Source organism: Aotus nancymaae, unplaced genomic scaffold (genome assembly GCF_030222135.1).
Source record: "Aotus nancymaae isolate 86718 unplaced genomic scaffold, 86718_ANA_hifiasm-v0.15.2.pri h1tg000019l, whole genome shotgun sequence".
NCBI classification, from domain to species: Eukaryota; Metazoa; Chordata; class Mammalia; order Primates; family Aotidae; genus Aotus; species Aotus nancymaae.
In genome coordinates this window covers 34247556-34274088 of record NW_026988431.1, presented here as the reverse complement: position 1 = coordinate 34274088, position 26533 = coordinate 34247556, and the positions used below count along the sequence as shown (strand labels likewise).

The window sequence follows — 26533 nt, the reverse complement described above, 5'->3', positions numbered from 1 at the left end:
TCCTTTCTCATCTGTAAAATAAGGATGGTAAAACATAACTCACAGAGCTCTTGTAAGCTGAAACAAGATGAAATATGCAAGCTACCTGGAACAGAGCAAAGTAGAGCTCCACAGGTGTGAATTCTGTCTTTGCAGTTTCACCAGCCTTGCTGCAATTGCTGGATTCATGGCTGACAGACTCCAGGCTTGAGGTCTGGGTGTTGGTGACCCATAGTGCATGCAGGGTAGACCCCGGTTGTTTGTTTTCCTCCAGTGCTGGATGGAATGTTCTGTGTGGGACAAGGGGCCCTGGAGGGACTCAACCAGCCAAAAACTGAGCTGTTCTAGGGCCCTGCTCATGATGCAGGACACTGGGACACCCATGCCTGGCCACACCAGGACTTTGTTCCTGGGTTGCCCATAGTCTTGCTGAACTTTGCAAGGGAAAGTTCTTTTGAGTTGTGCTTCTGCCCTTTGAACCTGTTATCTTCAGAGTCATAAACCTGGTCCACTAGGCTATAAAAGCAGCTCATTCCAACACATTCTCCCTGCAGCCTGCTCCTTGCCATCCTTCACACACCTTCACTGAACTAGAGGCCACCACCATGACAAGGGACCAGAATGGAACCTGGGAGATGGAGAGTAATGAAAACTTTGAAGGCTTCATGAAGGCCCTGGGTAAGGAGGAGACGGGATGGGGAGGGAAGCTGTTGTTGGGAGTACTGCGGTCTGGCCCTCCAGACAGTGCTGCTATGGAGACCTGTGTGCAAATCCTCATGCCTCATGTACAGCTGTGCAACATTAGGCAGATCATAAAAATTTTCTGAGGCTCAGTTTTCTAATTTGGAAACTGGGAATAATGATAAATGAGATTATGTCTAGGATGCCTTGGCACAGTGCCTGGCCCACAGAAAACATACACTGAATGTGTATGGTAGGAGGACACACCCACAGAGAGTGAAGCCAATTTGAGAGGGTAACGCAGTCGCTCCCCTGGCTCGTGACCGCCATCTCTTTGATAACCACTCGGACCTGTATTATCCACCAATGACCCCTGTGTTGCTCTTTTATCGGTCTTGTAATAGAGAAGCAGAAAAGAAATAGCTAGCACATCTCTCAGCCTAGGGAAAATCAAGCTCATGGAAGGCCACAGAGGCTTTTGTCAGATAGCACAAACAACCCACTGCTTATTTGACTTCAGAACTGGGTTCCAGGCCAAGGGCTACCAATCGGTGTGTCCTGAGTTCACCACAGGGCGGGGTCCCTGCAGAGCTGGCAGAAAACACACAGCCCTGCCCAGCCTACGGGTTCTACCTGAAACCAGAGTGAGTGGGTCCACAGAGGGGAGCTCGTTGCTGGGTGGCTCCTGTGCTCCAGGTGCTGAGAAAGGGGCTCTGGTTGCCCATCCTTATTCCCTCCCTCAGCAGCCTCTTTATCTCCTCTTCTAGCTTCAAAGTTCTCCATATATGGAGTTACTTTGCTGGAACTTCCTCCATACATAGAATGAGAAAAATGACAGTGGATGGAGTTAGAGGCCCAATAGTAACTTGGATATGATGGTGGGAGGTCTCTCCAAGAGTGGAAATCATGAGTTTTTCTTTGTGATAAACTTCTAGTTTGAAAATGTCCACCATCTCAACGAACAAGGAGAGCTGTGATAAGTTCCATAAGCTAAGCGCTTTCTTCACGTTCTTTAGACGGGTTTCCAACACTGAATAGCTTTCTTTTTCATTTGGTTAGCAGGATTTTTACCTCAATATGCTTGTGGGAAGGAAGAAAGAGGCAAAAATCCTCCTACCAGAGCCCCATCCTCAACTCTGTTGCACCTGTGTTTTTCAGTACCAGGAGTGGCCAGCAGAAATGGCATTCTCATTCTACACATGAGTAAATGGATTGGAGAGTAGCTCAGAACCAGAATTCTGAACAAGATTATACAGATGAGGACATCAAAGCAGAAGGGTCAGCATAGCTGGGACTAGAGCTCAGGGCTTGCTCTGGGACCTTGAACCAGTGTTTTAACCTTTTAGAACCTCAGTTTCCTCATCTGCCAATTAGGGATAACAGCCCAGCCTTGTCTGTCCCTCCAGGTGATATTGGATGTAGTTGTGGTTTTGAGCAATTGAAAGTATTTAACAACGGTTATTTGGAAGTTTCGAGGTTTCGGCAGTATGCTGAATAAGCCAGAGTCAAGTAATATAATTAGAAATGTTGTGTCTTTTGCCAGTTATACTTAAATAATAAAAAATCCTGTGATGACTTAGATTTAAAATCTAGGCTCTGTTTAGTTTATGGCTCTGCAGAGTGGTGCCCCAAAGCCCAACTCTCTAGGCTTAAGGTGGGAGGCAAGCATTCTCACTACCCTCTTTCTCCTCCTGGGGGTTGGGAGGATACAGAGTACACCATCAGCTCTCTCCAAGAAATCTTCCCTCTAACAACAGCCTTCCTCTGGACTCTTTTCAGACCAACTTACACCTTTAATGTGAGTTAGGGGCTCACAAGTTGTGAATGTGGTATTTGGATATCTTCATCATTGACGTTTCAGATTGAACTCCCTAATTCTCCTTGGTATCAAATATTTATTGTCTCTTAAAGCTTTAGCCAAAACTTCCAATTTAACATCACATTACATTGATTTCACTATGATGAGCAAATTGTTTGATCACTTTGTCCCATGACCTCTGCAGTATAAAGTGTTAGGCTGACACTCCACTGATTAATACCACAGTTGGTACTACTAGCTAAACCCAGAGTGTGGATCTGTCGGTGCCTGGTTTACCTAGCTGCTGACAGCCCAATGTCTCAGGACCCTAGGAACTTGCTCCTGCTCAAGCCTATGATGCCCTGTGCAGAAATGCCTCACCCAGAGTCACCTTATCACCATTGAGGTGGGACCCCTTGTCCTTTTCAATCTGCCATAGGAACATGGGTGGGGCAGCCATGGCAGTGATTGAAGACAGGTCTCAGGGGGCTCAGCTAGAAGCAGGTGAGCCGCCCCTTCAATCTAACCTGCTAAAAGCAGCCCAACAGATCTCAACAGTTTCCTCCATGCCCAGGCCACAAGGCAGAGTTGCTTTCCCAATGCTGAGATGTCAACGAAGCTTGCCTTCTTTACCCTTTTGAGCAGTGAGACCCTTGGCATTTGGGAAGAGCATGTGTAGACATCCCCAGATGTGTAACTCTAGTTAAGGATGATGTGTATTCCCTGTCTAAGAATTATTGATTTCTAATACTTTAACCCCCAGCACTAGAGAGTTCACTTTTTCTGTGGGTCTGTTTGTTTGTTCAGTAAGGAAAGAGCAACTCTATTGAGATGTGGGGTTGGGCCGTAAACTGGCTTTGTCACTAGGCCGGTGACTCACTCCACACACTGCAGAGTAACACATCATGGCAACCTTTGGATTTGCCACAGATTACATCATTAAGAGTTCAAAAGGTGAGTGAACCAAGGGTCAATGGTACTTCCTCTCCTGCCTTCTTAGGCACCTGGTATTTCTCGAGGCCCCAGATAATTTTGTGACAATGAAGAAACCAGCTGGTGAACACTTTTGCCCTGAGGAACTTGTCATGTCCTGAAGTAGGTCCTCCTTCAGGTCGGATCAGGGGATGAAGGAGTGGGTGGGGTGGTCTTCATTTTAAAGGGGAGACCAAGGAGGACAGATATAAGGAGGTCCCAGTAATGTGAAAGAATACTGGGAGAGAGTCCATTAACTTCCCAGGTGGGACTCATTCAGCTCCTTCACCAACACTTTAGAAGGTACTGTGGATGCCAGAGACTGTGCCATCTGAAGCAGAACCAGTCCTGGAATCTGTTCACAAGGAGTTAAGTTACAGTCATGCACAAATGCTATTCCTGTTTTTTATTACTGCACAATGAATCACCCCCAAAATGTAGTGGCTTGAAATAACCACAATCATTAAATTGTTATTTCTCATGGTTCTGGAGGCTGACTGGGTTCACCCTGATGGTTCTTGCTCAAAGGCTGTCATTTGGTTGCAATTGGACAGCAGCTGGGGCTGGAGCCATCTCAGGCTTCCTCACTCATATGCAAGTCTGGCAATTGGTGCTGGCTGGCAGCTGAGATCTTAACTGGGGCTTCAACATCTACATGTGATCTCCCCATGTGACCTGGGTTTTTTTCACAATATGCTGGCTGTGTCCAAAGAGAAGAGATAGAAGATGCATGGCCTTTTATGACCCACCTTCAGAAACTACCAGGTACCACTTCCACCATATTCTATTGGTGGAAGTGGTACAAGCCTGCCTAAATTCAAAAGAAAGTGACATAGACCCCACCTCTTAGTGGGATGAATGTCAAAGTTGTACTGTAAGAACAGCATGTAGGATCAAAAGTGTTGTCGCAGCCATTTAAGAAAATATAATCAGCCACAAATGGGCCAATTGAGATTCTATGCCCTGGGCTCAAAGGGGCTATAGTTTCAATAGAACAATAGTAACAATAAGTGTGTGCATGGTGGTGAGGGGAGTTGCAGTACATGGGGTCAGTGAAGGCTTCCTGAGTACTCCTTGGTGGGGTTTTGAAGGAAGAACAGGAGTTCTTCAAGCAGATATGGAGTCAAGCATAGCCCCATGGGCATGTGCACAGGCATGGGCCTGGGACACCAGAAGGAGTTGTATTACCAGAGGGTGAAGTGCAAGGAGGAGATAAAAGAAGAGTCTGGAAGAGCAACAGGATCTTTAAGTCAGTATGCCACACATTAACTTCACCTTGCAAGGGGAGGGCCTGGGAAGAAATTGTATGCAGAGGAGGAAGACACTATCTATGCTCACTCTGACAGCCTTGAAATGAATAGACAAGCAGACTGTCAGAGAACTGAAGAGGTTGTTACAACGGCCCTGGGAAGGTGTTGAGAGCAGTACCCAGAAAGGGTGAACAGGAAATAGACTGGATTTGGTGACTGGAGGAGGAAGAGTCAGCCTAGAAAATGAAAAAACCATCACATAACTTTAACCAGTGAAGATGGGGAAGCGTGTGTCCGAAAATTAGATAATGTTAAATTTATACCTCTTCTAGGAAATTTTTATTCCATAAGTTGTAATTATTTAAGGAAAACCCATCATTTCTTAATTCACAAAAGAAGGCAAGGATTATCTTCTATGAAGAACATCTTTTTCATTTACATGAACATGCGCAGACTTAGTGCAGTGGCTATCGCAAACAGTTCCAGCAGTTCTAGTGGGGCTCTGAAAGCTCCACGAGGAAGGGGGAGCCTGGAGAGGCTGAAGTCTGACAGCTCCTGTCTAAGTGGTCTCTGCCAGGAAATATTTCCCGACTATGTGCCATGTGCAAAATCTCATCCTAACCGTTTAAGAGCCGGGTGTCTAGCATGATGGGTAAGCACGTGCACAAATTATTCTCATACCATGATACGCATCACACTAGAGCTTTATATACATTTCTTCGTTTTAGTGAATTCAGTTTTCAACAAATGTATCGAGCCCCTATGACACATTGGGAAGTGCTCTAGGCACTGGTGATATAGTGAGAAGTGAGGAGGCGAGTTCCCTGCCAGCGTGGCGTTTACATGCTAGTGGGGAGACAAAGTCAAGTCGTTTAAGATTATTTTGGGTAGTGGTAAGTGCTGGGAGGAAAATAAGAAGAGTAATGGAGTGGAGTGTGATGGGTGGTCAGGGAAGGCTTGAGGGAGTGACAGTGGAGCCCAGGCTTGACTGCTGGCAAGTGTTGTTCTGGACACAGGGGACAGCAAGTACAAAGGCTTTGGGTGTGTTTAAGAACGTGAAGCCAGGTACGGTGGCTCACGCCAGTAATCCCAACATTTTGGGAGGCCAAGGTAAGAGGGTGATTTGATGCCAGGAGTTCACGATGAGCCTAGGGACCATAGTGAGACTCCTGTCTCTACAAAAATTAGAAAATAAAAAAATTAGCTGGGCATGGTAGCATGTGCCTGTGGTCCCAGTTTGTCAGGAGGCTGAGGTGGGAGAATCGCTTTGGCCCAAGGGTTTGAGAAAGCTGGTGCTGGGAGTTGGAAGTGCGCGGACTGGGGGGCTGGAGTACAGTGGGGGAGTGAGAGTGGAAAGGTAGGCAGAAGGCAGAGCACACACCTGCCATATCCTGGGAAGAAAAATTGATCCTGTTTGTATTCTTTAAGGATCACTATGGCCATAGCATGGAAAATGAATCATAGGAAGGCAAGATTGCAAGCAGAGGGACCGAGAGACCTGTTAGAAGGCTGCTGTGTTGTCCAGGCAGGAAATGACCATGGCTTAGGCTCGGGCCATGCCCGTGGAGCTGGAGAAAAGAGGGCAGATTCAGCATATATTCTGGAGCTAAAGTTCGCGGGGTTGGGTTTGCAGATGAATATGAAGTGAGAGGAAATGATAGAAATGAATTTGGGGCCGGGCGCGGTGGCTCAAGCCTGTAATCCCAGCACTTTGGGAGGCCGAGGCGGGTGGATCACGAGGTCAAGAGATCGAGACCATCGTGGTCAACATGGTGAAACCCCGTCTCTACTAATACAAAAAATTAGCTGGGCACGGTGGCGCGTGCCTGTAATCCCAGCTACTCAGGAGGCTGAGGCAGGAGAATTGCCTGAACCCAGGAGGCGGAGATTGCGGTGAGCCGAGATCGCGCCATTGCGCTCCAGCCTGGGTATCAAGAGCGAAACTCCGTCTCAAAAAAAAAAAAAAAAAAAAAAAAGAAATGAATTTGGATCCCAGGCTTAGGCCTGAATAACTGGGCAGATGACAATTCCATTGGCTGAAATGGGGAAGTCATGGGAGCAGTGAGTTTGGGTGGGTCGGGGCGAAGTACCAGACTGGGGTAGCAGGGGAGCATGCATTAAGAATTCTAGTTTGTATATTTGGGTTTCAGATATCTGTTACACTTTCAAGTAGAGCATTAAAATTGACACTTTGATATGGGATGTAGAGCTCAGGGTACAGTCAGAGATAAGTACAGAAGAAATGCTTTCCATTTTGTGGGGTGAGGAATCGGAAGCCAGAGAAGTGGAGAGGCTCGCTCAGCCACATGTGGTTGGGAAATGATGGAGCCTAAGACAGGAGCCTGGGCTATCTGCTTCTAACACCCACCGCCCTTTCCTCAGCACTACTCTTGGTGGGGGCATGAAACGTGGAGGCAGGGAAGAAAGAGCTTCGTTGTGAACACGTTTGTCCAGATGAAGCCCTCCAAAGTAAATAGGCAGGACCCTCAGAAACATTGCAAGAGAATCACTCACAGTCCCTGGGTGAAAATGAATAGGTAGGTAGGTAGATAGATAGATGATAGATAGATAGATAGATGGATGTCTGATGCTCCAATGACGAATTTGTTTCATAAAATCTGGATTCCTGATGGTGCTCACAAGTCAATGAAGTTATACACCTTGCCAAAGTCTCTACTTGAACCATGTGGTAACTGGTAGGACTTTCAAAGGGGATACACTGAGAGATGGAAAAAGCCTAGGCAATGATTGGTTTATCCCTTTGTAAAGGTCTCCCCTTGCATGTGTTGGCAGCACCTCCACCCTAATCTCCATCCCAGTAAGGATGCAGTAGACTAAGAATGGGGAGGAGAAACTGTGCAGAGGGAGCAGGAGCCTCCCCAGGGTCTCCAGCCTGCCCCCAGTGCATAGGAGGAAGTGAGAGGAGGAGGCAGGCAGGGATCTCATCTAATTCCCTTCTAAATGTATTCTCTTGAGGAAGAAGTGGCATGGAAAAAAGGAGAAAATTGTTCTTCCACTCTGCTTCTCACAATTGCCTAAGAGTGCCAACGATTTGAGAATTAAGGAGTCCAAGTTTGAAGCCCATCAAAGCCGCACTTTAAATGGTTCTCAGATTTCATATGATGAATACTTGTGCCTCTCTGCTCTTTAATTTACAAAGAGCACCTGCCCTTTTCGCCTGCAACTTTAGCTTTTTTCACAAGCACATTACGAAGCATTTTAATGTTGAGTTGCATACTCGTATTTCACCTTTATGGCTTGTATTGTTCAAAATGCAGTTATGAAAAGTATGCTTTAATAAAGTCACGTCAGTGTTGTTTTTTTTTCCTTCTGCAGCAGCTAAAAGCCATATATATTATTCAGAAATAGCTTGCCTTTGGACCTTTCCTTCTGAGATAGAAATTCATTTCACCTGGCTATAAATCAGACTCAGAGATACCTTTAATCCAGAAAAGCAGATAAAACATACTCGATAACCCTGTTGTTAAAATAACATACCAGGAAAATAATTTTCTCTGCAAAGTACAGAGAGGAAGTGTTTTTATAATCTCGTGTGTGTGTGTGTGTGTGTGTGTGTGTGTTCATTCTACAACTGCGGTTAAACCCATTTGATTAGAAATATCACGAGTCCACCAACAGAACATTTGGCTCCCTTCCCTGGGGCAGAGCAGAGGCGACATGATTTACTGGGTTGTGCAAACACCGAAGGGTGGCCAAGAGGCCAAGCCATTTTTCAATTCAGAAGAGAAGTGATGCTTGATTCCATTTGCATAGTCTTCTAATAAGATTCCCCCGGCACTGGTCAGAAAGATTGACTAGGGATGGTGTTTCCAGGACAAACCAGTTCTCTCAGCAATAGATGTTTTTAGCTGTGATCTACCTTTCTGTGCAACCAGGGACAAGCAATAATTTTTAGTTGGGGGGAGGGGGTAGTTGTAAATAGCAACAGAATGTGTAAAGAAATTGTCAGGAGTGCTGTCCTAACTGGGTGGCTCTGAACCCACCACTTAAATTCTCAGGGCCTCAGTTTCCATATCCATTGAGTGGAAACAGACTTGCTCTCAGAGGAACACTTCAGTTCTAAATTTCTCTGTTACTTTTAATTCTTCCTTAGTGGTTTTTCCTAGAGCCCTCCCCTGTCTTTCATCTGGTTAACAGATGACCTATGGTTTTTCTTTCCCATCTCCCAACTATTGTTCCAGAAGTATGGTTTAATATGGCTCAGACCTCAGAACAAAGGACTAGAGAAGGAGCTAAAGTTGGTTCTACCCATCACCAAACTACAGAGTGAGGAAACTGATCCACGCAGAGAAAAGTTTCACCAGGCTGGATAAAATGCCTGTGGGACAGACCAAGGCTATGAGAGTAAGGGAGTGTATCAGCCACCATTCCCACTTCTCCTGCAGAGTCCAAGCCCCTTAAAAAACATGAAGTGCAGACAGCTATGGCGATGCATAAATAGGACCCAAGAATTTCATTCTAGACTGAATGCTGACTTGGTCCCTACTCGATCCAAATAGACAAGGTCAAGAGTGGATGGCAATGTTCACTGAATACTGACAAGCTACTTGGTACTATGTAAAGCATTTTACCATTATTTTTACTGAACCCACACTATAAATAGTCTTCTGAAGTAAGCATTCTTTTCCTAATTTTCCCACAAAGGAAGAGTGATTTCTCCAAGGTCACATAGCTGGGAAGTAAGAGACAGGATTGTACCTGCATCTGCCCCTTACCCTTACTCATTTATACCATGGTTTGAAACTTTAGCATGCACAGAATCACTTGGAAGACTCGTTAGGACAAGCAGAGCCTGGCCCACAGAGCTCCAGGGTGGGCCCCAGTGTTGCATTTCTTTTATTTTTATTTATATGTATTTATTTAGAGGCAGGGTCTTGCTCTGTCATCCAAGCTGGAGTGCAGTGGCACAGAATCCACATTTCTAACAGGTTCTCAGGTGCTAATGCTGCAGCCAGCCCAGGATCCTCACTTTGATAATCATTGTCCTGGCCCTTGCTGCCTCCACTACCCAATCCATGGTATTTCTTGAGCACTTACTATGTGCCTAGCTCAAGTCCTGGTTCTTTGGTGTAGGGGGACATGGAGCAGGAGGATAGCATCGTCCTTGTCCTCATAGAGGTGAGACTGCTGGAAAGAATAACCAACTCCATGAAAAATGCAGGGGGAGATGCTGAGTCCTGTTGGCAGGTAGAGGAGAGCAATAAAACTCTTTGGCCTGGATGGCAGGTAAGGAAGGAGGCAAGAAAGAGTAGGAGGAGGCAAATCTGGGGCTGCGTCTTATGAGACTTGGAAAGCTGGGATAAGAGTGGCAGGGATTCAGAGAGCAACTGTTCAAGGGGTATATGGAAAAACACAAAGGACTCTAAGGAAATTGGCTGGTGAGATCAGGGGCTTCATAATGATTTTATGATTATGGCAGCCTCCATCTACAGAGTCATGACCACAGGCTGCCAGCCACTGGGCAAAGCTCCTCCCAAACACCATCACAATTGATCCTCACAACAAGGTAATGCAGTTAATAATAGCTCCACATATGGCCACTGCCCTCTGCTGCTTTAGATCTGAAACCAAGCATCCAGCAACAGAACTGAAGCTGGACACACAGATGTCCCTGATTGCTAGACTGTGTCTTTGGGGCAGAAGGAGAGAAATAGGGCTGGAGTGTGACATGCCAGCCTCTTGCCAGCTCCTCTGCCTGCCACAAGTATGTGCTTGTACTCACTAGAACAAGGAAGATGCTCTTCAGTGGTTTGTAGCAATTTTAAGGAAGGGCTCATTTTTTAAGTAAGAAATACTTGATCACTTGGTCCTACCTAAACAGGCCAGTAGTTACCTTGAAGAGAGAAAAATTAAACAGGTATTTTATGATTGCAAAGCCAAGGTGGCTGAGATAAATGTATCAGAAGAGTTTTGTGAGCCCTTTCCATAGTAAGTTGTGCGGGACACCTGGCTGACTGCATGTTCCTCCACAGAGGGGTTCCATGCCCACCTAAGACTTCGAAAAGCTGCATCCTGTGCCCTCCCTCCAACTTGGAGTTACAAAGCACCTTTCCTATGTTAAAGAATCTATGAAATTCTACAGGGCAGAAACCAGCATGTCTTGGTTTTAACTCCTCATCTCCCAAACTTATTTGCTCACCAAACATCCTACGGAGCTGCACCCCATGGCAAACACGATGGGGAAGTGGGGTCTCTGGGAATGCTGGTCAAGAAGACTAGAAGAATTCACAGTACCAAAGGCAGCCGAGAGACCATTTGTCTCGCCCGTATCCCATGCCTCGCGGGCTGTGTGGCTTAGACGTGCTCATATACAATTCCATAAGCCACAGAGCTGAAGCTGAACGAGATGTCAGATAAAGTACCTGGCTGGAGTGCCATTGCTCCAGCTCTGACTTATTATACACCTCTAGGCCTAGAAAACAATTGTCATTTGGTTGGGGACAGTATGCAAGAGCTCTGGAAAACAAACCGCCTCAAGCAGGGAGGGCTCATCCAGCTGAATCCCACAGCCCCTGTGTCTCCAGGGGAAATTTGAGTCAGAAGTTACTAGTATCTTGGGCAGCCACGGAAAGTGCACACATGGGGATGATCTCACTGGGCTACCCCAGAGCTTGGGGAACACAGCACTGGCCCTGGAGACAGACTATCCTGAGTTCAAGTACCATCTGAACTGCTTCCTCACCATATGATCCAGGGAAAGGGATATAACTTCTCTGAGGCAGTTTTTTTCACACTGGTAAAATGAAGATTGAAATAAAACTTACCTTGTGGGTTTGTTTGAAGAATAAAATGAGGAAGGTTTCCCAAGGGAGGGTACACTCTGAGGCACCATCCCTGGTTAGTTCCAAAGAGTGTCTTAATATTGCCACCCCAAATATTGCTAAGGGTCCACGCAGCGTGACTCACAGATTCACCTTACCTAAAATTCACCTCCCTATGTTTCCCCATAAAACTAGTTCCCTCGTTTACTTCCCTGGCTCTCGCCTTAATCATCCAAGCTCAAAACCACTGTTTCCTCCTTCCAACTCAATCTCTCTACACATCCATCCAATTACCAAGCCACTGTGATTGCTGTTTCAGCCACGTATGTTTAGACAAGTAAACTAGCCTCTCTAGGTCTTCGCTTCATTGTCTCTGACATGACAAGTAGGCGCTTAAACAGTAGTTTTCAAAATTTTTAAACCATGGAAGCTTTTCTCCAAATAGCCTCCTATGATGAAGTTCAAAATCTGAAATCACTGAGCTCTATCATCCAGAGATTCTAGGCCTGGGATAAAACCCAGAAACCTGCATTTTTTACATTGTCTCAGGTGATTCAGAGGGGAACTAGCTTTGGGACCCCCTGGTGAGTTCACAGACATGGAAGGTACTCAACAAATAGTAGAGAAGGAGAGGTCAGCCAGGTGCTGGCATTTGTGCAGCAGCTCATGCCAGCTTGAACTTACCTTTTCAACTTAGGAGACAGGCATGTAATTCTTTTACCTTCCAGGTAGCTAATATTACTTAAAATTATTCCATCAGGCTCAAATCTGACTTTTTTAAAATGGAAGCTTGTAACTATCCCTCCCTGCTGTGGACATTAACAAAAGTTTTATAAGTTTCATCTTTATCCATGATTACAACTAGTGGTTTCCAAAGTCTTTTTTCTTTTAAACCATGAGATTTTTCAGAGAACTCTTAGGAGGATGCCCAATGGGTCAGATAGAATACAGCTGCTGTGAGAGAGAGAGAGAGAGAGAGAGAGTGTTGGAGAGCTGCAGCTTAGGGGTGAGCCCTGCATGCTACATCTCCCTCCCAACAGGGATCCTGAGGAGGTGCTAGGAGACTCCTAGGTTTCCCCAGCAACTGACTGAGATACTCAACTTGGCCACAAGTAAGAAGCTTATTTCCCACTTAAGCAAAGACAGTGGCCTGTATACGATCTGTGTCTCTAGTCTTTTTTGGTTTTTTTTTTTTTGAGACAGAGTCTCACTCTGTCGCCAGGCGCCAGGCTGGAGTGCAGTGGCACAATCTCGGCTCACTGCAACCTCCGCCTCCTGGGTTCAAGCAATTCTCCTGCCTCAGCCTCCCGAGTACCTGGGACTACACGCACACGCCACCACATCCAGCTAATTTTTGTATTTTTAGTAGGGACGGGGTTTCGCCATGTTGGCCAGGGTGGTCTCGATCTCTTGACCTCATGATCCGCCCGCCTCGGCCTCCCAAAGTGCTGGGGTTACAGACTTGAGCCACCGCACCTGGCCTGTATCTCTAGTCTTGAATGTTTGGTCTTGTTAAAGAAATGAATGAGTCTGGCTGAGCACATCATAACCTCCACAACTCCCTTTGCCAACAGATATTGATTTTGCCACCCGCAAGATTGCAGTACATCTCACTCAGACAAAGGTTATTGATCAAAATGGTGATAACTTCAAGACAAAAACCACTAGCACGTTCCGTAACTACGATATGGATTTCACTGTCGGAGTAGAGTTTGACGAGTACACAAAGGGCCTGGACAACCGGCATGTTAAGGTACTAAACGGGGCTTTAGCACCTTCTCACTCACACATTCTGTATAGGGGCTGGCTATTAGGTATCATGAGGAAACAAAAATGATAGAAACAACCTGGGAAAAATCAGGAAAGGGAGATCAGGATGGCCTTAATGATGCTGGCAATGAACACTTACTGAAAGTTTAGTAGGAAGAGGCAGGCCAAGGACAGATTAAGAGCTCAACCTCTCCAGGATCTCGGGCCAGGGCCTGTGAGTCATACACAGCCATGGGCCTGGCAGGCAGAGGGAAGAGAGCAAGGTGAGTATCACAGGGAAGAACAGCACCTGTACCTGCTGGGGAGCAAGGGCACCTGGAAAGGGGGCAGTCCTGCCCAGCGCCAGCCAAGCGCTACCATGGAGTGAAGGCTGAAGGTGGCAGACTTTTTTAGGAGACATAGGTAAATCAGATGCTTTTATATAAAATATCATAATTTTTTATGATTCTGCTGAGAAAGGGCAAATATAAAATAAATAAAACATCTCAATTATAGATGAGTGCAACTGATTTCATTTTTTAAGAAAAGAATAATGCAAATTAAAAAAACATCGGTAAGCTAAGTGAAGTCAAGATTTATTCCACCCTAATAACTTGGGGAAGTCTCTGGCAAGTTTGTGGCTTCTGCCCTAGCATTGCCTTAACCGACAGGATAATCTAGGCAACCCTCCATGTACCAGAAGGCCAGACTTTCACTTTTTGAACTATTCAATATAGGTAGGACCCTAAAAGCAGGCAGAAAAGAACTCTGAGAGGGGAGTGGGGAATTATCTCAAACCCCAAAAACTTGAGTTTGCAGAAAAGGCAGGCCCTTGCCCACAGGAGCTGTTTGCAAATGAGGCAGAGGCACCAGGGAGAAGTGGAGAGTTGCTGGGGAAGGCAGGGGGAGCAGCAGCTCTCTCCCGCATTACAGTGTGGTATCTTTCCCAGTTAACCAGCCCTCCAGCTCATATTCATGCTCAGTGTGCCTGTTTTTGATTTTCCAAATCAAATTACACCTGGTCAATCCCCACCAAACAGGAATAGGATAAATCCAATCTCAGTCGTATTTGAGGATTCCACCCAACCTTCCCATCATAACAAATCCCAGGGATACACAGTCCAAAAGATTTGGAAAGGTTCCTGGCTTGTCATTTATCATGGTTGCAGTTGACTGTTCACTGTCTATGCCCATGCATTTTGTACAAGGTGGGCAGTTTGAATATTCAAAGCATCCTTTCCCTCTGTGCCAACTCAGCCACTGGAACCTCTATCCTATCTCCCAAACTGAGGGAGGATAGAGCTCAGTACTCCAACCCAAGGAATCCGTGTTGTCACCTTCCCACCCTGGCAAAGGGCCAGCCCCTCAGGTGCCACAACAAAGCAAGCAACACCCTCCGCCCTGCCCTTTCCCTCTCACCATGAGTCCTGACCACCCAAGACTCTCACATTGTGCTTCCAGGAGCTCCTTTGAAGTCAGAGGTCTCAACTCTCCCCAAAGCAATGGGCACGAGCTCTGACTCCTCTCCTGGGGTGGAGAGGAAAAGCTGTTATTATTATTTGGTGATGACTTAAAAGCCAAGACAGCTGGACACACTTTATTTCTCAGACAAGTTGTCCTGCAGAATTGATCATCGCAACCATCAAGTCAAGGCTGAATTATATTTAGTGTTCTTTGCTAAAGAAAAGTAGGGAAATATAAAGCATGACAGGAAGTTTTCCATCAGAGCACTCTTGGCATTAAAACTTAAGATTCTGGGCCCTGGAATGTCCACTTACGGAACCCCTCCTTGAGGGGATAATGGATCAACAAGCCTTTTTAGAACCTGTGAACCATGTGACTGAAAAGCCAATGCATTGGACACCAGAGTTGCTAGGAAAATTAGTCTCAGAATTTTTTGCATCACTCTGCTGTTCCAACCCAATCAGTGCAAAATGATTCATTTTCCCTCGCCTTTCCATTTTGGGTGTGGGCTCTTGAAAAGTAGGCCTGTCCTCTCTGACTTGATCTTTTGTCACCTTTAACGGTAGAGAACTTGCTCTTCCTAAAATAAATCACCCTTCCAGCCCTCAATGGATTCCACGTGTTAACACCACTCCTCCCCTTCTTCTGCCTCTTCATGTTCCATTTTCTCCCCTCTTCAGGATCAGCAATTAGCCCTGCAGAGAGACAGAATCCTCTTTCCCACAGCTTGCCTCCTCTTTGCCTCAGAAAGCCAGAGTGAATGCACGCACACACACACATACACACACACACACACACACACACACACACACACCCTTGGTAGCAGGTGAGAAGTTCCCAGGACAGTTTGCCCAGCCCCCAATAATGAGTCATTCCCATGAGAATCACCATGCAGAACAGATACCCAATAATTACCTACTTCCTGTAACTTCACTGGAACCCTTCAGCTGGAAGGGGATGCTAGAGGTAGGTGAATCTCTTTCTCTGATTGTTTGACTAAGTGATTCATTGATTGATTTTTGAGACAGAGTTTTGCTTTTGTTGCCCAGGCTGGAGTACAGTGGCTCAATCTTGGCTCACTGCAACCTCTGCCTCTGGGGTTCAAGCAATTCTCCTGCCTCAGCCTCCCGAGTAGCTGGGATTACAGGTGTATGCCACCACACCCGGCTAATTTTGTATGAATATATATATTTTTAGTAGAGATAGGGTTTCACCGTCTTGGTCAGGCTGGTCTCGAACTCCTGACCTCAAGTGATCCACTTGCCTTGGCCTCCCAAAGTGCTGGGATTTCAGGCATGAGCCACCACGCCTGGCCTCTCTGATTAACTTCTGTCACCCACACTTGGTGGCACGCCTGAGTGAACACCTACGCACGTGTGGGAGTGTGAGGATGCATGAGTATGAGCGTGCGTGTGGTACTCCTCATGCTGTTGTTTGCCAGGGCTCCATGTTTCAACTACCTGGTCACCCTACGAGCCCTCTGGAAATCTCCCCATTCAGCAGTGTGGAGGAGAGGCACATATTGTGCCCTGTAGTGCCCAGTTCTATGCCAGCCCAGAGCAGAAGCAATGAAACCACATTGATCACAGAGTCAATTCTCCTCTGAGGAGCCAGGGACCTCCTTCTTTCTTCCCGTGGATCCTATGTATTCCCAACTTCCTATCCTAGCTGATTTCTAAGAGAAGTTTAAGCCCCTTTCAAAACCACACAAGCTACCCCGAAGTAAAATTAAATCAAAATAAGTAATTGATATCCATGTAATGGAATGTGGATTATATGCAGCCATAATAAAGAATGAAGGACAGACTCATGCTACAACATGGATGAATCTGGAAAATGTGCTAAGTGAGAGAAGCCCCACACAAAAGGTCACATATTGTGTAATGTATATGAGATGTCCAGAATAGGCAAATTCTTAGAAAGTAGCTGCCCAGAGACAGAGGATAGAGGAAATGAATAGTGACTGCTAATACTTAGGGGTTCCTTTTGGGGAGTGAAGAAAATCACCTGATTCAGATATGGTGATGGTTACACAACCTTGTATACTAAAAGCTACTGAATTATATATTTTAAAAGGGTGAATTCTATATTTTGTGAATTATATCTTAATAATAAATAATCAGTAATTGAAATTGGGGCAGACAGTAAGGGCAGGGAAAAGCAGGGATAGACAATGGCAGTTAGAGCCAATAATGACATTCTGATGGCAGAAGAAGATAGGAGCCCCCAGAAGAGGGGTGGCAAGCAGGGAAGCCACCTTCCTCCAGGGGATGGCACCAGGGGCTGCCAGACCAGGGCCCTGCAGGTGAACCCAAGAACTCTTAAGTGAGGGCAAGTGCACTGAGGAGGGCTGAGCATGTGAATACTGTCCTTCGGTGCTCTTAAAGAGCTGTAATTTTCCTTAAAAAAAAAAAAAAAAAAACACATTTTGGAGAGTAATTCAAACTTACAGAAAAGTTATGAGAATATAACAAAGAACACCTGTATACTCTTTATCAAGAGTTACCACACTTCCCCCTTTACTTTATCATTTGCATATACTTTCTTTCTAATATACAATTATTTTCTGAACAATCAGATACCTTAGCCCTAAATAATTCAGTATGTATTTCCTAAGAATTAAGATATTCTCTTGTAAAACAGCAGTATAGTTATCAGGGTTCTATAAGTTTAACATTGATACGGCACCTGTATCTCATTTATCATAAAGGGCTGCTTTAAGTAATATTAGCTTTGGAAACTGTGATAGTGGAAAGCATAGCGGGGGCCCAGGTTTCTTCTTTAATTCTGTGTATAGCTATTGCCCTTGGAATGTACTCCTTCTTCATCCCCTAGTTGAGAATCAAGGGCTTTCCTTGCTTGTATCCATTTCCTCAACCTGAGGATCTTTTAAGCCAATTTACCTCTTTTTAAAATCTCTTCTGATGCAGGGATGAAGGGCACCAACTAAAAGCAAATTAAACTGAGAAATTCTAGTTCATTTAACCCTTTTCTTTCTGCTTCTTATTACTTTTATATAAGAGTAAGGCTATAATATTGTAAGCATTACCATAATTTATTGGCAACCAATTTACTTTGGGGTCAGAACAACTTTTAATCTTGCTGTCCAATATGAGTTATTAAAGCAAAATATTAGGACAGTCCCCATGCACTAACATTTTTCTCCTTCCTCCTCCTTTCCTTCCACAAAATTTGCTAAGCCTCTACGACATGCCAGGGCTAAGTAAGTAGCTAGTGACAATACGATGAATCAGATGCCCTCTCCTGCCTCAGGCACTGTAAGCTTCCTGGGGAAGGCAGACAAGTAAATGAGCAATGACCACATAGTGTCCATATTGATGGACGTGTGTGCACTCTGGTTGGACCATGGAAACTAAGGCAAGGAGGCAAATGGATTTACTTCAAGATTATGTTTCGACAAACAGAGATTCATTCAACAATGCTGGTCACTGTGCTGAGTCTGGTGTTGCAGAAATGAACAGCAGATACAGCCTCTTCTTCATGGAGTTTACTTCTACTGGGGGATACAGGCATCAATTCAACCAATATGTATTAGGTGTTTATCATGTGTGAGGCAAACTGGGAGTAAGAAGGGCAGAAGACACGGTCCTTGCCTAAATTGAAGACATGAGTCCTTTGTCATCTGTTTAGAGGAAAACTCAGAGTCCAAGGCTCATCACAGATGATTATTCCAGACTACATCTTCCTCCCAGAAGAGCAAGGAAGGCAACCTATGAATTGAGCTTCTCCAAGACCTTTAAAGATGTGAGGTTTCGGATGGCCCTGAAGGAGGAGGAGATCTTTTGTTTCTTTAGAAAACATGTAGAATTTTATTTTCAAATTAGCTTTGGGAATATGAATACATGCAGATGGTTTTAAAAAATCAAAAAGTAAAATTTTCTTTCTATCCTAGCCCCCAGCCACTCAGCTTTCTCCTCAGGGACAATCACTATTTAGGGTTTCTTTCACTTCCTTGCAGGAAGCATGTACAAACATATGCATGCATACACACTCCCCCCTCCCTACTTTCTGCACTTGGCTCTGCTCCTTGCTTTTTCGACTTAAACTATACACTATGGCTATATTCTTTCAATGACTGCATTGCAGGGATGAACCATGCCATATTTAACTAGCCACCCACTGACAGAATTTACGAAGCTTCTCGTCCTGTGCTGTAACAAACAATGCTGTGATGCACTGGGGAGTAAAATGAGGAGGAATAAAATTGCACATAAAGTATGCAATATGGTCAAGATCAAATATTATTCTAGAAATAGGTAGATTTAACAATCTGTAGAAAACAGATTTGTACAAAAAAAAAAAAAAATACAGGCCCAAATGTATGAGGACACTGGGGAAAAAAAAAACACAGGTCAGTTTATCACCAACTGGGTTTACTAGATATCAAGGAAAATAAACATCTGGTCCTTGACATAATATTGTTCAGAGAGGCATAATATAGTTTGCACAGACTTGGAAGAAAATCAGCTAGCATCCCCAAAGAAGAAAAGCACAGACACAGAACCTTTCAGATGGGAATGACGTAATCATCTTAGGAAGTGCATGGCTAATTTGGGCACAGAAGTGGTTGGCCCTGTAGGACCACCTAGGGGTAGTACAGATTATAACAAGTACTAAGAGGCATAAAAGTGGGGAACAGAGGGAGGAGAAATTTGAAGAGTAAATCATTTGTAAATATGTGCACAGGGGTTTGAGCACTCTTGGGATCCAGCAGGGCTATGGCTTCTCCAACCTGCCGGCCAGTGTAGCCTGGCTGTTCAGTACATGTTCTGCTGCTACCCCTGTGCTGTGAACCAGTTGGCATTGCTGCTAGGAGGAACCCATGGACCAGAGAAGATCCATCCATCTGGTTCTAGATAAGAAGCCTGGCACTGGAGCCATCTAGGCAACCCCTGATTATTTAGGGAGATCCCCTGCCTTTATTACCGTCCTACCATGGACAGTTCTCACAGTGTGATTCCTGAAGGAGAAATTCCCAGAAGTAGAATTTCTAGATCAAAAAGTGTATGCAATTTTGTATTTTGAAAGGTAATACAAAATTGCCCTCCAAAGAGATTTATATCCTCATCTGCCATGTATAAGACAGAGTGCCTGCTTCTCTACTCTCCCACCAACTCAGTGTATTATCAAACTCTTTGATCTTTGACCGTATCTGAAAAACAAAGTCTTTGTTTGCATTTATCTTATAACGTGTGAGGCTAAATATCTTTTCTTATGTCTAGAAGCCACCTGCTAGGGTTCTTTCCCCCTTGTAAGCTGTTGGTTCTTGTTCTTTGTTAATATGAACTATTATGATAATGATAATGACATTTTTCTTATTGATTTACAGGAGCCCTTTACATATAAGAAAATTAAATCTTTGCTGATATGTTATCATTTTTCCCCAGTTTATTATTTCTCTGTTGACTTTGTGGTATTTTCCCCTTCCAGAAATTTTACTTCGTTGTATAGTGAAATTTATCATCTTCTCCCCACTGATTTGAGATGCTATCTTTACCATAAGGAAAAATGGAAGAGTAGAATTCCTTAAAAGAAAACGGAGCAAGCCAAGATGAACTGGTTTGGCTAGAATGGAGGGTGTATGTGGAAAATGACATTGGAAAGATCTTGGCTCCCTGAGGCTGAGGGCTCTGCCCTTTGAGTAAGCAGGACCCTGAAGTGGCTGCAGGAATTGCAGCTGCAGATTTAGATTTGTTCAGTCCCTCAAGATCACATGTTTGATTTGCCCGGGAATCTGTCTTTACAGACACTGGTCACCTGGGAAGGTGATGCCCTTGTGTGTGTACAGAAGGGGGAGAAGGAGAACCGCGGCTGGAAGCAGTGGGTCGAGGGGGGCAAGCTGTACCTGGTAAGCACTGGGGTCTGCTCAGCTCCCTTCCATTGCTCTTACACGCACTACTGTGGTCACCTAGCCAGGCGCTTTGACAAGAAAAATGACCCTGCGTTCCTCCCCTGAGCTCCAGCCAAATGCATGTGGTCATATAGTCAGAAAGTCATTCCCATCTGGCTCAGGGGACTCCAGGAAGAAATCTATATGGCTGTTTCTGTGAACAGCTGCAATTCAAAAGAAAGTTCAAAATGCTGAGTTAGGAAGCCGAGATCCAAGGAGAAATACAAGGAACCTGTTAAAGACCAGCTGGGGAGAAATGTGAGCCACAGAATTTAGATGCCCTAGAGGAGGGTGGGACAGGGCCTTCTCAAAATGAGAGAAGCCTGGAAGGGAGAGGGAGTGGGGTAGGGACGAGAGGGGACCCGCTCTGCCTGGAACTGCTGCAGCCATTGACCTCTCTCCATGAGGTATGTCTTCCTGACCTCAAAATATTTTAAGTTAACTTAGCATTAAAACAGAGCAGTAGGAACAATAGCTGATATCCTTAAATAACTTATATCTGTTGAGACAGCTTAATTTTTCATTCTTCAACCTTCAAGGCACTTCATGGATTCAGCATTCAAATGGTGAAAAATTTTCACTCCTTCATCCTTTTTTGCTCATTTGTAAATGAATGGCTCATTCAATGAATGGCTCTTCATTCATTAATTCACTCACCTTTGGAGTCAGGCAGGTACCTGGCTCCAATGTCAGTATTCAGGTTGCCATGGTACACTTCACAGCCAGACTTGCTTCACCTGAGATCTTTATTTTGAAGGCAATGTCAGCTGATGATATGTGGGAGGCATTCATCATGTTTTCCATTGATGGCTTTCCCTACCTGCTCTGGTTTGGATGATGGATTTTTCTAATTGTAATACAATCCCCAGCGGTCCCTGTGGCTTAGACAATGGATTCATAGTCAACTGCGATGATTGTGGTGGTCCTTCCCACACTCATGTTTTTCCCTCCTCCTTCAAGGATCAGTGAGGGTCAAATAAGGCCTGGGGCTCCCTCTATCTGGATGAAAAGCAGCACCTTGTCAGCTGCACAGGCGAGCCTGGGAAAGCCCTTCTGCATCTCACACCCTGTGGGTACCTGTGCCACCGCCAGCAAATGTTCTAATCACCAGAGGACAGAAAGCCCACAGGCTGGAGGAGCAGCTCACCGGCCAGCATCTTTTCAGGCCCGTACCTTCCAAACAGTTCTCCACTCCAGGTCCTTTCCTTCCTCGTGGCTTCACTGCCTTTTATAAATTAGGCCACGTTACTTTAATCATAGGAGTAGGAGAAATCCTGCCCAAGAGGGTTATTTCTTTGCATTTTTCATTTTTATAGTTGTTCAAGCTCAATTCAAGTGTCAAAATCAAATTATTGCTACCTGCAGGGCATGCCCACTGATTGGGTCTGTGAGATGCCCTTTGCCCAAAATGCCTAAGTGTCCTCTTTATTCCGACCTCCCACCCCCAGACACCAAAGGGGCTGAGGGCTGGGCAAAAGAAAGACCTGACTTGTTAGCCCCTCACCCACTTTCTGACATTGCAGGAGCTGACCTGTGGCGACCAGGTGTGCCGTCAAGTGTTCAAAAAGAAGTGATGGCGACACGGGAGGCCTGCCAAGCACGAGCTCCCCACTGCCCACACAGCGTTCTCTCCTGGCTTTGAGAAGCAGCTGTGGGGACCTTCCCACTCTTGACAGAGCCCCATGAAGGCATCTGGATGGGTTTTAAACAGAACGCGTGTGTAACAGTGATAGGTATATTCTCCTCCTTTGAAACCTAGCATTAAATGGAAAAACAAAAATTACTCCCATACTTTGAAATCATTTATATCGATCTCTGTTTCTAGAGCTGTCAGTTTTACCCACAGGCAGAAGAGGTGGCTGTCTGTGTGGTTTTTTTACATGGCTTTGTTGTTGCTGTTTATTAATTTGTTTCAATTTATTTTATTTAGTTTCTTTTTTCTTAATGTGCTTGTTGATTTGTTGGGGAGGAGGACATTTTAGCTGGAAACATTCTATGGCCAATACAGCATCTGCTACTGATTCTTGAACATCCCTCGTTTGAGACTCATTACTTTGGATAGCACGTTATTTCTCCAAAGTTCTATTTCAGGATACATACATCTCCCAGTTTGCACCTTGCCCTGAGCAGGCTGGGCAGAGCTATTCCAACAGATCTGCAGTGCCAGTTGCTGTTGGCCCAAGCCAGCCCTCTCCATCAGCCCTGTGCTGTAGAGGGGGCCACTGACCACACATCTACTCAAACTCAATGTGGTTTCTCAACCACGGCCACATGCTAGGTGCCACAAGCTCTGGGGCCAGGAGGCCTGAGTTCAAGTCCTGCCATTTCACTTATTAGCTGGGTGACTATGGGCCTGTCATTTGGTCTCTCTGTCTTCATTTTCCTCTACTATAATATGGACAAGAGACAAAACTATCATCTCCGCTGGATCACTGTGAAAATTAAGCAATTTGGCTCACACCTGTAATCCCAGCACTTTCGGAGGCCGAGGTGGGCGGATCACGAGGTCAAGAGATCAAGACCATCCTGGCCAACATGGTGAAACCCCGTCTCTACTAAAAATACAAAAAAATTAGCTGGGCATGGTGGCGCACGCCTGTAGTCCCAGCTACTCAGGAGGCTGAGGCAGGAGAAATGCTTGAACCCGGGAGGCAGAGGTTGCAGTGAGCTAAGGTCACACCACTGCACTCCAGCCTGGCACCTGGTGACGGAGTGAGACTCTGTCTCAAAAAAAAAAAAAAGAAAATTAAGCAATTTAATACATGCAAAGTACTTGGAACGGGCCCTGGTACGTGGTAAGGATTCAGTCCGTATTAGCCCTGGTCCTTCTGCTGAGTTACTCTCTCCACAGTCTCAGGGGTCCTGATAAGCAAATGCTAAGTAGAGATAGGTCGATACTTCCACAACCTTCTGGTGCCTTCAGAACATTAGGTTCATTACTCTGAGCAGAATTGTATTTTGCTGCTGGGTACACAGATGGAATAGCACACCTGGAAGGACAGAGTGGTTAATGCGGACAGATTTGTGATGGATCATTCACAGGGTCCTAAGTTCATGGGGTCCTGCAGGTGAAAGGCTATCCCTCATCATTCTGTCCCACCATTAGGCAAGCATTCCCTTAGTAAAGCAGGTTTATCCCAACAGGGGTAGTGCATGGTGTTAGCAGACATTGGTATGATTTGAATGATCAGATCTTTTCATTGATCCTGAACATCCTAAATGGGATTAGGGGGATGGATAGAAAGGCTGCAATCCAGCCATGTGGCCCAGGGCCAGCCTTGGCTCAAGCCCTTTGATCAAGCCACCATGCCATGGGCCTGCTGGCAAGCTGTGCTCCCAAACAACCATGCCATGTTTCTGGAGAAAGAGAGCCAGGAAAGTGCCTGGCTGGAGCCTCATGTTGGCTGGGAAAACAGAGAAGGCGGAGTCCTCTCACATGCGTGGCCTTTTTGGTGAAGTTAGTGAGAGGCACTGGGGAGGAAGGGGAGTCACCTGAGGAGGTGCAGGCCCCCTCTCCTGGGGCAGACAGGGACCAAGTAGAGGGACCGATGAAGTGGGCCCTTTGTCCCCACCTTCCCGGAGCTTTCCCAAGAGCCCCTTCCCACTACTATCACTCCCTTAGGCTTACCTTTGCTCACCACAGGCTCAAATGACCTCTCTTCTGTCCCTCAAGAAACAGAATGAGGTTATGTCTGAAACTCACTGGGGACTGAGTCATTCAAAAGGGTTTCCTGCACAGGTAAGGGGTTAATATTCTGCACTGGTAAGGGCTTAGTATCTATTATTGATGTTTGATCCTGGGTTTTGCGAAGTGTATTCTAGGAGGTATTAGTCCCTAAGATTCCATGAAAGGGTTTATGATCAAATAAACGTTAGAAATTTGGAGAACTATATCTCCTTCCTAGAAATTCACAATGAGAATTAACATTTTTAAAGCTCTGAAAAGTCATGTAGCAAAGACGCCCAGCCTGAAACCATGGAATCCCCTTCACCCAGCAGAGTTTCACATCCACAAGGTGCTTTGGAGGCAATGAACTCATTCCCCACATGTGCAAACCACTTTTTAAATTATGCATAGCAACAATATAATTTAAATCTCTCATTTTCCAAATGTGATATTCTCAGTGTATTTTTTTCCACAAATGAAAAGTAACTGAATGAATTAGCTTACATATAGTATGAAAGACTCCTGGCGGCTATATTCATTTTACTGATAATTCTTTTTCAAAGAAGATGCATCTGAACTCAGAGTAGTAAAATTTTAGGTCCCATTGAAAAGCCTGGGCATCTATTTTGGGCCAGGGCCTTCTTTTCATTCCAGCACTCACTGTGGATAGGCTAAGTCAAGTTGCCTCTCTCATATTTCTGTTCCCTCAGTCTGTTTCAGAACCAAACCATGGCAGGAATGCTTCACTCCAGCACCAACAAGCCTAGTCAGGAATAGAGTAGAAGAGATTAACTCTTGAGACCCAACTGGGGCTTATACTGAGGATAGGGAAGGCCAGTGGGAAGCACTCTTGGAACCTCAGAGCCCCACCTTTAGGGAGTATCATGAGAGACATTGGGCTTAGCTGTTAACCAGTGGGGTATGTTCTTCAAAGTTAAAGAAAACCTGTCCTTGAAAGTTAAAAAAAAAAATCCAGGCTCACAAATGGGCAGCATTGCAGGGTGACTCAAGCTTGGACTTTGGCATCAGCCCTTGATTCAAACACAGATCTCGTCACTCTCCAGCTCTGTGACTATGCAGCAGTTACTGCCCCTCTCTGAGCCTCCACTTTCTCATCTGTAAAGTGAGGATTATAGAACCTGCTTCATAGTGAGTAGTAAGGATTGAATAAGACCCTGTGGTACATACAGTGCCTGAAACAACAATCAGTTGTCTCCCTATACACATATTCTCCTCTCCAGTCCCATATATTTATCCATATTCATACATATATGATGAGGTGATGATTTCCTTCATGAAAACTCTTTGCTTTCTAAGAGTTTTAATACTGAGATCACTTACTAGAGTCATTTCCAAATGTAAAGATCAAAGAGAAGGACTTATTAAAAACGCAGATTCCTACCCCCTCCCCTGCTCCTCTCATCTGGTTCTGAGGTCAGGGACAGGGCCCTGGACTCTGGACTGTTTCAAGCTCCCCAGGTGCATCCAATGCAGGTGCTTAGCAAGTACACTGGTAAACCCTGACTTGTTCATCCAAAGCACGATCATTTTAAATGTATTCACACACATGTGTACACCCACATTCTCAAGCAAAAGCCCAAGTCCACCTTCACAGGTGAGTAAAGTCAGTGGTCAAAGGTCATGTGAACCACTCACCCATCTTTCTGCCGATGAGGTATTAGGGCCCCCAACTGTGTCCAGCAAGTTCTCTAAGAGAAGCGATGTCACCCTCTCTAGTGAAGCTTCATAATGGGGAAGATGTTTAGGCCCTGGATAATAGGGGTGGGTGATGGGAACAGCATATAGTGGAGAAGGAACCAGCAGAAGCAAAGGCACAAGGCAGAAAAAGGCAAGGAGGGCTGGGGAGAGGTGGGGTGGGAGTTCTTGCCTATGGTGGAAGGAAGGAGGACCAGGATCTGGTTGGGGGTGGACTGTCAGGTATGTCATGAACATTTGTTTGGCCTCAGTCAGTGCACCATGGGAGCCAGAGCCTCTGAGGACAGTAATATATCTGGGATTCTGCGACTCAGAAAATGATACCCCAAAGTATGGCATTTTGGTGTGCTCAGTACTTTGAACAAAAGGACACTGGAAAGACCTCAGAAGCAGCCTCAGAACCATGGACTCTTGACTTTCTGCTTCCTATCTTTCACCCCTCATTCTCCCTCAAAGCAAGTCACAGAAACATAATTCCACTTCCCCTAAATGGGTCAGAAAAACTGAAACCCCCCTCCTCCAAAAAAAGCGATGAACCCTGGAAATATTACTCTGATCTCCTCC

General features: G+C 45.3%; 1 protein-coding gene across 1 annotated transcript; it reads left to right on the top strand.

Annotated features, from left to right (window-relative positions):
• The first annotated feature begins 527 nt into the window (after positions 1 to 527).
• On the top strand, positions 528 to 22369 carry RBP2 (retinol binding protein 2). Its single transcript, XM_012451249.2, has 4 exons — positions 528 to 657; positions 13037 to 13215; positions 20443 to 20544; positions 22110 to 22369. The coding sequence occupies exons 1-4, from the start codon at positions 585 to 587 to the stop codon at positions 22158 to 22160; spliced, it is 405 nt and encodes a 134-aa protein (XP_012306672.1). The 5' UTR covers positions 528 to 584; the 3' UTR covers positions 22161 to 22369.
• The last annotated feature ends 4164 nt before the right edge of the window (positions 22370 to 26533 follow it).

Coding starts and splice junctions, on each gene's coding strand:
- RBP2 (XM_012451249.2), top strand. CDS start 585: ATGACAAGGGACCAGAATGGAACCTGGGAGATGGAGAGTAATGAAAAC. Junction 658..13,036: donor AGGCTTCATGAAGGCCCTGG/GTAAGGAGGAGA, acceptor CTTTGCCAACAG/ATATTGATTTTGCCACCCGC. Junction 20,545..22,109: donor AGGGGGGCAAGCTGTACCTG/GTAAGCACTGGG, acceptor CTGACATTGCAG/GAGCTGACCTGTGGCGACCA.